Raw genomic sequence first — 10,624 nt, 5'->3', positions numbered from 1 at the left:
ACAGGCCCTGCTGCGACCGAGCATCCCGTCTGAGGATGAATGTATACATCTTGTGTATCCAATCAAATCCCAAGGATGATGAACTGACCTCCTCCCCGCATATCTCACAAACAGGGATCATAACTCTTGATAATACCAACTGGATGGACTTGTCTCGCAGTGAGTGGAGTAGCTGACCTACCTTTGACCTACTTCCACCGAGAATCACCAACAGGCACAATGTCCCCATCCCCCATCCCGCTCCATGTACAGTTATGTCTAACCTCCATTTTCCACCCGCTCTCTGGGCTAAGAAAAGATCAAAGAACATGCTGCACCAGCATGCAAAGACTGACCACAGAGAAAAAGAAACGGATACGATGAGCATCAGGTTTTTCACACAGCACGACACACTGCACAGGTGATATTGGCTAAATACATTTGCAACATCCCAGACAAAATGAAATACAAAATGAAAACAATTAAAGGGCAATCATTTGAAAAATTCAATTACACAAATGATCATCTTTTAGAGACATTTACAAGGCAGAATAAAGATTTTGAAACTTTACATGGACCTCTAGTGTAGTGTATCCAGCTAGATTACATTGGAATAAGGTGCAGACCGTTGGAGATATTGGCATAGAGATTTCTGCCTTTTCTCCAGTTTTCCATTATGGAAGTAGTTGCTTGGACTTGAGGCTTGTGTTTCTGACAGCGTGAGATGTAAGAACATTAGAGGTGTCCTCCTCCACTTAACAGTAATATTAGCTATTTGAGAAGATGCACTCTTCCTTCTGCAAAGGGATACAGTTGGAGGGAATAGTTTGGTAGACAGAAAGTAGTCTCTACATGAAACTGCTCACAACAAGGTCTTCAAATTCTCTTTAGTGACCGGGTCATGATTTCTGTACATTGCTAATTAATTAGTTTTTCAAATCAGCTTTTTAGGGTGTTTTGTTCTATTATATTAAAGAGAAGAATCCCTTATACAAATATCTTCAACACTATGTAGCTGAGTTATCAACCAGCGGTAAAACGGCTGTGCCAAATAAATTATTCAAATAACTACTGACCATTGTGCTCAAAGTTAAAGGTTTTTCCACTTTGACCTTGTTTACTGCTTTACTCAGTTTAATCAGATGACGGTTGGAGGAAGCGGTTAGCAGGGAAGCAAACCATAGAAAAAAAATTAACTAGCTGCTTCACTGCAAGGCTCCACGTCCTAGCAGCGAGCGAAGAGCAAAATGCATATGTTGTGAAGGCATCTTATCTGACAGAGTATGTCGTGTCCGTGACGTGATGTCATGTAAGGTAAGTCAAAAACTGAGCCATTTCACTCTTTTTTTAAATCCATCTGCTTTATCAGTCCACAGTGCCAAAGAACATCATTAATAGTCTGTGAAAAGTCTCAGTGAAAAGTGACCTTTTAAACATAATTTGTCCATTAATCATTCGTGTATGCGATGATCATTAATCATGTGTGCGTGGCCGAATAAGACGAACAATACACAAAACAATAGCATCTATTTTGACAAATTGCCTCATATCTTTGTTGCTTTGTTTGTGTTTATGTGCGTGAGGGGGGCAGGGAAGTAAAGTGACACATTGCTGACTGAAGCACAACAGCAAATGTTGCTTCAATAATTAACAAGGGCCTAAACCTTCAGTCTGTCCCAAAGAGCTCCTTTGTAATGTGTCTCTGTTTAACTGTCCTTCCCAACAGTCACACACTCATGGCTGCTATTTCTTTCTCTGTTCACCCTTTTATTCTCAATAATGCATACATAGTATTGCATATGAATGCCCCCATCCATCACCATGCATGGGCGCATAATGCTCTCACCATATATGCGCACATACAATATCTGCAAATGCAACGAGGTATTCAAATCTGCAATGCCCCCACGAAATGTCTCACATGCTATGCTCGTCCATGAATTGTACCACATACATGCCTGCACACAAACTTCTGTATGTGTGTTTTACCACTAGATAAAAACACTAAGAGTCAAACGTATAAAGGGACAGAGATTGGCACACTTTTATTGGCTTTTGAAGTTTTGCTTCAGGTGACTTGCCCTAGCTCTCCTGAGAGACATCAGTTGAGCCTGATCAGCTCTCTGAGGCTGTTCAGGGGGAGTAGTCTTTCCCCACAGGGGTTCACTGACACAGTGGTGTTGAATAGACATGCTGCCATCTAGTGGATATGGAATAGCAAGCACAGCTGCCATATCTAAAGCTGCAGTCATCAGATATTACAAGAGGTTTTAAAGTGGGAGGCGGCCTAACTAAAGAGGTTCCTTGAGATTATTCAGAGATACATTGGAGAATATTATTGTTTTTCTCACTTTTACAGACTTATCAACTAATATATGCCCAAGCCCCCCAAACAATAAAATTCTACGTTTTATGTTTTCAGTCTAGTCTAAAGTAATTTAAAAAAGGATCTTTAGGCAAATTTAAATCAGCCTAATGTTACTGACTAAACAGCAAACTCATTATACCACAAGAGTGCATGACTTCAGCAAAACACAGTAAGGTTAATGAGGTGGGGATCCCTTATTTAGAAGGGAATGCAATGTAAAACATTTACAGGGCTACCACTTACCACAATGAAGCAGACCTAAATAGATGTTTTGGTGGTTGAAACATTTATTAATGCTTTATCATTCAAGAAAAAATATTGGGTTGCCAGCTTTGACCGGTCTGTTCTCTCTTTTTACCACTTTCGTGAAACTCTGTCCAGATAGCAAAATATGAGTGAATCAATGTTGAAATATGGCTAGGCAGAAATATTGAATCCATGTTGAAACCCGGACATTGAAATTAAACAGAAAGCGCAAATTGTTTTAATGTTGAATAAACGTTGGACTTTCAACCATAACTGACACTATCAATGTTGATTCAACCATCATCTAAATAGGAATCTACATGCACATTTTTGGTTGATTTTACATTGAATCAATGTTAGGAATCAATATTGATTCAAACATCATCTAAATGGGAATCTAAATGTAAAACTTCCATTAAAATATTCAACTTTTCTAAGCATACTGTAACACATTAAAAAAGTGAATGTTTTTCACCAATGAGTTTTCTGCGTATAGGTCTACATCTTAACAGACCATTAACAAGTGCAACATCAATACTGTACTGAATGAAGTGGTCCAAACTTGTAAACACACACTACACTGCAAAAACTAAGCCTCAAAAAACAAGAAAAATAAATAGTAAAATGAGTAATATATTACTTAAAATAAGAAAAATTATCTGCCAACAGAACAAGAAAAATTCACTTGCCAAGACCTTCTTAAAACAAGTAAATAAATCTAGCCTAAAAAGATCTACAGATATCTTAAAACAAGTGTTTTTAAACCAAAATTAAGTAAATTTGAATTGAAGCAAGGAATATCTTTAAGAATTATAATCTTATAAGGAAAATGTGCTTGAATTCAGCATATTCTACTGCTTTTGTCCCAAAATTCTATTTTATGTTAGGCAACATATCTTAAATCCAGTGCAGCTTCAGTTTAAACAGGTACATTTGTCTAGATAAAGATAAGATTTAAGAATTATTTTCTTAATATGTAGAAAAATCTACTTAAATTCAGCATTTGGTGCTATTAAAGTATTCTTAAAATAAGGCTAAATACCAAGAAACGTAGAGACAAAACCTTCAAAAATCTTTAATCCTATCAATATAAACTTTGACTGCTTGCATAAAGAAAAATATGAGTCTCAAATGATTTCTTTTAATGTTTTTATTGTTTTCAAACAGCGTAGTAAAGGTCAGTCACAGATATGTCTTTAGAGAAAAAGAGAACATTATTTCACTGTAAAATGCAACGCAAGTGAAATTCTCATGACACTTTTGACTCAGCAAACAATTTTGAATAGGACTACAAGTATGAGGGGCCGCTATGGACATTATTCAGAAATACCGTTCACATACACATGTGAAACACTCTCACACACGCACAACTAAAACCAACATAATTTACAAACATATGTAAAAATCTCTCATATACACATATGAAATGCTCTCACACACACATGAAATCCAAAGTTATTCACATATACAGTACATGTCAAACGCACTCATATACACATGTGATACGCACTCACACACTTGAAACGCTCTCCCACAGATATGGGATAGTGTGTTTTATAGGCGTGTGTGAGAGCATTTCAGGTGTGTGTGAGCGTTTCAGGTGTGTGTGTGAGTGCGTATCACATGTGTATATGAGTGCGTTTGACATGTATATGTGAATGACTTTGGATTTCATGTGTGTGCGAGCGTTTCATATGTGTATATGAGAGATTTTTGCATATGTTTGTAAATTATTTTGGTTTTAGTTGTGTGTGTGAGAGTGTTTCACATGTGTATGTGAACGGTATGTCTGAATAATGTTCCTAGCGGCCCCTCATATATAAGTGCCCTAATCACTAATCACTGGAACTTGTTCCAGTCGGCCATAGCCTTTTTGTATGAAGTAGTCATGTCACAGTCGTGAATGGCGCCCAAGAGGACTTCTGTCTGCACCACAGACAGAAGTGTTGCAATGCACTTAGGATAGGTGAGGTGTAAGGTGTAATAACATGCCATGAGATACATCACGCTTTCATGAATGTCCTTTTTTGGGAAGGTGAGCATGGGCATGGTTCCAATGGCCAGTATACAGTTGGTTTCGCAGATGATGACAACAGGGCTGGAGAGTGGTCGTGTCTGAAGAAAGGTGTTGGGGTCTTCTGCAGACTGACACAAAAACAGACAAAGAAATCATCACAAAAAGCCAAACAAATATGATCACAACATTTCACTCTTTGTGTCGACATGAGAAAATTCTTATAAATGTTCTTACCTCAAGGGCGTGGAGCACAGCCTCACTTGCATGCCTTAACTTCTTGGGTGGGGCCATAGGTGATGGGAACATCTCTGGTAAAGCCTTCATCATGGCAATTGAGTGCTTTACTGTTGAAAAAAAAATGTTTCATTCCGTTTCCTGTATTCAGTTAATAAACAGACATGGTCAGAGATAATAATCACCTTTGTCAAGCTGCGGAGGCCTCATGAGCTTTTTGAAAACTCCATAAAACTGTGCCCTCTCACAAAAGGTCCCCCACCGGGTCTTAAGTTCCATTAAGAAGTGGGAGTTGCCTTGATTGAGGACCCGCCGTAGTTCATCCATTAGCTAAGACAACGAGAGAGAAAATATATAGGAGAAACTTTCAAATCTACATTCCAAGGGTTACTAATTCGTCTCATAATTAAATTTCCCCAAAAAGATTAATATGTGTATAATGTGATTGAAATGGTCACTTAACAAAAATATTACAGTGCACATAGAAATACGTATGTCTGATGCACACACTATTTTTAAATACGTATTGTGGACCAATACTACTAACAAAATAATGTTGTGTGTTTCAGAAGCACATTTGTGAAATGTGTTCTTTTTAAATAAGTGGAGGGTTTTTATATATCTATTCAGAATAAATATGTGTATTCAATCAGCATATTTGAGTCATTTATTTATGAATAATGAGACAGATCTGATTTAATTGTCATACCATTTCAAATTTGGTCTAACGTTAACCGAATTAGGAAGCATAGTTGTACATAAAACGAAAACATTTGCTTACATGATCTCCAAAGCAAGGATAAGCTTTAAGAATCTTGGAAAGCCTGTCCTGCTCAAGGGTATATGCAGGAATCCTGAAGTCAAATTTAATACCTTTTAAGACCTTTTTTAAGACCCTTTCCATACGTTTTAAGACCTCATCGCAACTTCGAGTTCTAACCGGTTACATTGGCAACACACTTTACCTCACATTTACTATATTGATTGTAAGACAGCACAACTAAACGGAGTGCAGACAGACTACTGAAGCCTCCTTTCCACATGAACTTCAACCTCTCTTTGAAGGTCAGGTTTAATGCAGTATGCTGCTTTGTTGCTTCTGTAGACTGTGCTCTTTCATTCCAGTAAAACTCCTCAGAAACCATTAGAAACCAGTAATTGACCAATAAACAAAACTTTGAACTATGAAATATATTAAACTTTGGTGAGCTTCAGCAGGGTAATGACATATAGGAGCTCCCTCACAAATACCCAGGGGTTAAATTGGCCCTGCACATAGGACGATGCTCTGACGGCATCACCCTAACACATTTGGCATATGTTTACACAAAACGATATATATGTAAAGACTTTTCTCGTTCTTAATATAGACTATATTTAGGGTCGATATGTGTTGACTTTACTTTAAAATAGCAGATCTCTGTGACCGGATATAGTTTGGCTTAGTGAACATGTGTCTCTTCCTTGGAGGAGGAGCATCGCCCGGACTCCGCAGCTCCTCCGCGGCTCCTCCGTGCAGAGAGCCTGCACTGCAGCGGTGTGTGTCAGCGACGTGCAGTCAGGGGAGGCACGGATTGGCCATCAGGAGAATCGGGACTTAAACGCCGCGGTTTTCTGGCTAGCACTTAGCATGTGGGACCAGACAGCTTTGATCCCCATCGACAGACACTCTCCCCTCCCTTCCCCCCCCACAGAGCGGAGTGGCGCACTATGCATGGGGCCGCCTTGAGGCGGTTTCCCGATATGTCGTTTCAGTAAATTAAAGGGTGTTTCATTCCTTAATACCTTGGCAAATGCCGTTTAATACTTTTTAATAGCCTTAATTTTCGCTAAATTGATTTATCAACTTTTAATACTTTTTAAGACCCCGCGGACACCCTGTGCTCCTTTGTAACATCAGAGTCAATGAAGGCCCTTCTCGCTTGGATTTCGAGGTCCAGGAGCTGAGCAACATCCATCTTGTTTGGTCTGGCCTTGGTTTTATACATCGCCTTTAGAGTCTTATAGTGTCTCGCCTGGGTCTGCGGGCTCTCAGTTTCTGATGCTAGAAAACATAAACCCCACTATTTTAATTTCTGATGTTAAAGTTTAAATGAGACATTAACACACAGCCATAGTGACTGACACAGGGCAAACATAGATGAGTAATCTTGAATAAAAAAGGGTTCTAAAATAGCTTATTGATATTGTTACATTTTCTTGAAGAGATTGAACTATCTACTATTTCAATTTATGTACTTACCACATAACTGTTCAGCTTCCGGGGCGCTGCATCGAGATGGTGGTGATCTCTCCAAGATCAAGGTTGATCCGGTGGATTCATCAGTTTCATCAGTGGACGTCTCATGGATGCTCTGAAAGCTTAAACTCCTAGGCCTCTTTCTTGAAGGACTTGAACCCTGCTTCTTTTTGGGGGTTGTCACATTCTGGATCCTTTTCAAAAGCTGCTTTTTCAGTTTCCTTACAAGACAAACACACACACACACACAACAGGTTGTGTTATAACTCACATTAAACAAACTTGTATCAAACAAAATACACCACACAAGCAGTTGCACAGAGCTCTTATTGAACTGGATAAAACACATCACTCCCAGTTTGATAGACAAATGATTGCAGTGCTTTGTCTGAACCATGAGTTGAAAACTTGAATAGTGACATACCCACTCAGCTCTACTGGTTTGAGATCTGTCCCGAAGCATTGGGTATTACTCAATTAGACGCTTCACCATTACAGTGAGTTCACGGCTGCATGGATAGTTAAAGTCATCCCCAGCTGCTCTTTTAATGGAAATCATGCTTGTGACTGTATTCCTGATCAATCGACAGCGAAGATCTTTGGAAAGGACGTAGTCTCCTTCTTCTCCAGCACGGTGCTTTTCAGAAAAGGTGCTTTGTGATTACTCCAATTCTGCGTCTGTGTATAAGACATACAGTGGACTAAGAAGCTGTACGGTTCTGCTGGCACCATGTTGGGGTTGTGGGCTTTGAGAGGGGAAGGAGGGTGGAGAAAAGACAGGGGATGGAGAGGGGTTGGCAGGAGGGAAACAAGGAAGGTTGGGGGGGTGGGAATAGGGCTGAAATCACAAGTCCCATGAGAGGTACTCGGTCTACACAGGTCTCTCTCCTGGCCCTGTATAAAAGATGCATATATATATATATATATATATATATATAAATAATGGTATTTACAATGAAAAGACCACCACACTGTGACAAAAAAAAAAAATCAACACAACCAAAAAACTCCACTTCTTCAAATAGCTGCATGATGACTAGGAAAGGCTTACTTGGTAACAGGTTTGAAGTCCCTCAAATGTTAGAATCTGGAATTACCTCATTATCATCATGAGTGAGTCTCCAAATGGTTCTTCTTCTGAAGAAGTGCTCAGGCCCGGGAAGGAGATCGCGCAAGTCCTCCTTAGATAGGCTGGGCAGCATGTCTCTGCTTATATTAGCTAGACCCTCCAGAAAAACGCGGGACAAAATCCTTAATTATGCGGGCTAAAATCATTGATTATGCGGGCTAAAATCCTTGATTATGCGCAAAAAATGCGGGGTTTTTATGTGATTTTATGCGGGAAAATTGCGGGAAGTTGCGTAATATGCGGAAAGTTGCGAAATATGCGAACAGTTGTGAAATATGCGGGAAGCGGAAAAAAGGTGATTATTCTCCCGCACCCTGTTACTAGGCTACTACTGAATGAAAGGGAGCACTTTTAAAGAGTTGCTATGATAAACAAGCATACTAGAAGCAAGCTACATCACACACACACACACACACACACACACACACACACACACACACACACACACACACACACACACACACACACACACACACACACACACACACACACACACACACACACACACACACACACACACACACACACACACACACACACACACACACACACACACACACACACACACACACACACACACACACACACACACACACACACACACACACACACACACACACACACACACACACACACACACACACACACACACACACACCTCCTCATTCTGTTTTCATTTACTCGTTCGTTATCTGACCAGCTTCAATATTGTAGGCTACTCACCTCGTTTCTTGCAACCCTCGAAAGGGTTTTGGGGGTTGAAGCCTCTGTGAGCGTGAGTTGCTTGGCTTTCTTGTCCGCAGCAGAAACCATTTTTGAATGTTTGAGCGAATCGAAGTGGGTATTCACAGTCGATTTCCTTTTATGCTCCAACACACAGTTGCACGGGGTACAGAACAGTTTCCCCCCACTGTCGTGCAAGACATTGGGGTACTGCTTTGCCCGGTCTTTAGCTGAAATGTTCGTGGGTAAATGTGATGGATTCGATTTGTTCATCTTGGTGTGTGAATTCCACACCTTCACACGACGGTGTTTGCCTTCTGTGATGCGCGGGCTGATGACGTTGCGTCATCATCAATACTCGTCAAGACGAGTTAACTTTTTTTTTTTTTTTTTTCAACTTTGTGTGGAATAATGCGGGGATTATGCGGCCTTTTGATAAATATGCGGACTTTTAAAAATCTGCGGCATGCGGGAAATTCTGCGATCGCAGAATAGCGTTTTTCTGGAGGGTCTAATTAGCAGCTGAAAACAGATTTAACCACACAGTTAATAATAAGGTAAAAAGCAACTAATAGCATATTTATCTAAATACTTAAAATGAAAGAGTAATGTACATTGCTGGCTGGCTTCACAAGATTTTATTTAACATTAAAACATGTATTGCACTTACTTATAATTTAAATTAAAAAAATTGCTGTTACAATAGCCCGCACTATCATACAACAACCCATTGTGAAATGCTGTCTACAACAAAAAAGGGCGCCAAAGATGGCTATGCTAAATACTTTACGGTCAGTTGTGAAAGGCCCATTTGCTTCTTGACATTATTTCTGGCAATAATACAGTATAAATTAAAATGTTAACCACGATTTGTCATTTGTGCAGTTATTAACAGGTTACAGTAGATATTAGCTATGTTAACACTAGATATGTAGCCAGCTAGCTAGCTTACTTTGCGTGCTAACTTGTTGTCCAACCGATTCAAATAATGTAAAGCTTGCTGGAGAGGTGCAGTATAAAATACACAATTACATTACCTTTTAATGCTGCAGTTGCTATAGCATCCATGCCCGGATATGTGATATCTCTTCCATTTTCATGCATGGCGTAGTTAAATGTGAAATCACGGAGGTTCAGTCTTCCTCCTGAAGGAAAGCTAGCCAGCAACCCTGAAGCTAGGTGCAGTGGTGCACCTGACCTAACACACGCCCTTAACGGACCCTTTTCGCGGTTCCCATTGGAAGGTACCATTTCTTTTAAAAAAGAGGGGTGACAGAGATATTGTATATGTTGCAAATATTAGGAATATTAATAACTGATGCAGTCATAGGTAACATTTCAACCATCTGTTTCTAGATGCACATCATTCCACAAGTTATTCCCAGGCATTTTTATGACGTGTATATATATATATAGGAACATGACTCACCGGTCTCCCCCATACAGCTAGAGAATGTGATAAACCCACTTCATTAGTTATTTTCCAGGGCTAACAAATGACATGCGAGATTCGGAGGAGATTTGCGGAGATCCGAATGTCACGTTTTTAATTTTGTATGTCTAGGTTTGGGTGTATTTTTCTGTTCGGTTCTCCCTGTCATGTTTTCCTCCTTGTGTATTGTCTGGTCCCTCTCTCTGTTTTTCCTCCCTGTCGTTAGTTTATAATGTTAGGGACCCCAAATAGTGCCA

At 39.7% G+C, this 10,624-nt stretch overlaps 1 protein-coding gene across 5 annotated transcripts; it reads right to left on the bottom strand.

Moving 5' to 3' along the window:
* Positions 1–3,728: 3,728 nt before the first annotated feature.
* On the bottom strand, positions 3,729–10,127 carry LOC307030523 (uncharacterized protein). 5 transcript variants are annotated; one of them, XR_013805679.1, is made up of 5 exons: positions 9,973–10,127; positions 7,087–7,761; positions 5,030–5,174; positions 4,845–4,954; positions 3,729–4,738 (listed from the first exon to the last, which is right to left on the bottom strand). XR_013805679.1 is itself a non-coding variant. In XM_079667012.1 (5 exons), exons 3-5 carry the CDS (start codon positions 5,169–5,171, stop codon positions 4,433–4,435), a joined length of 558 nt encoding a protein of 185 aa, XP_079523138.1. In that variant the 5' UTR covers positions 5,172–5,174; positions 7,087–7,304; positions 9,973–10,124; the 3' UTR covers positions 3,729–4,432. The 5 variants fall into 5 exon arrangements, 3 of the variants coding, with proteins under 3 accessions (XP_079523138.1, XP_079523137.1, XP_079523136.1); XR_013805680.1 differs by lacking the exon at positions 9,973–10,127 and adding an exon at positions 8,181–8,729; XM_079667012.1 differs by having other exon boundaries at positions 7,087–7,304; positions 9,973–10,124.
* Positions 10,128–10,624: the final 497 nt, after the last annotated feature.

Source organism: Notothenia rossii (assembly GCF_949606895.1).
Source record: "Notothenia rossii genome assembly, chromosome: 1".
In the NCBI taxonomy this organism is placed as follows: domain Eukaryota; kingdom Metazoa; phylum Chordata; class Actinopteri; order Perciformes; family Nototheniidae; genus Notothenia; species Notothenia rossii.
Note: the sequence above shows the minus strand (reverse complement) of the source record. Positions and strands in the feature narration are given on the sequence as shown.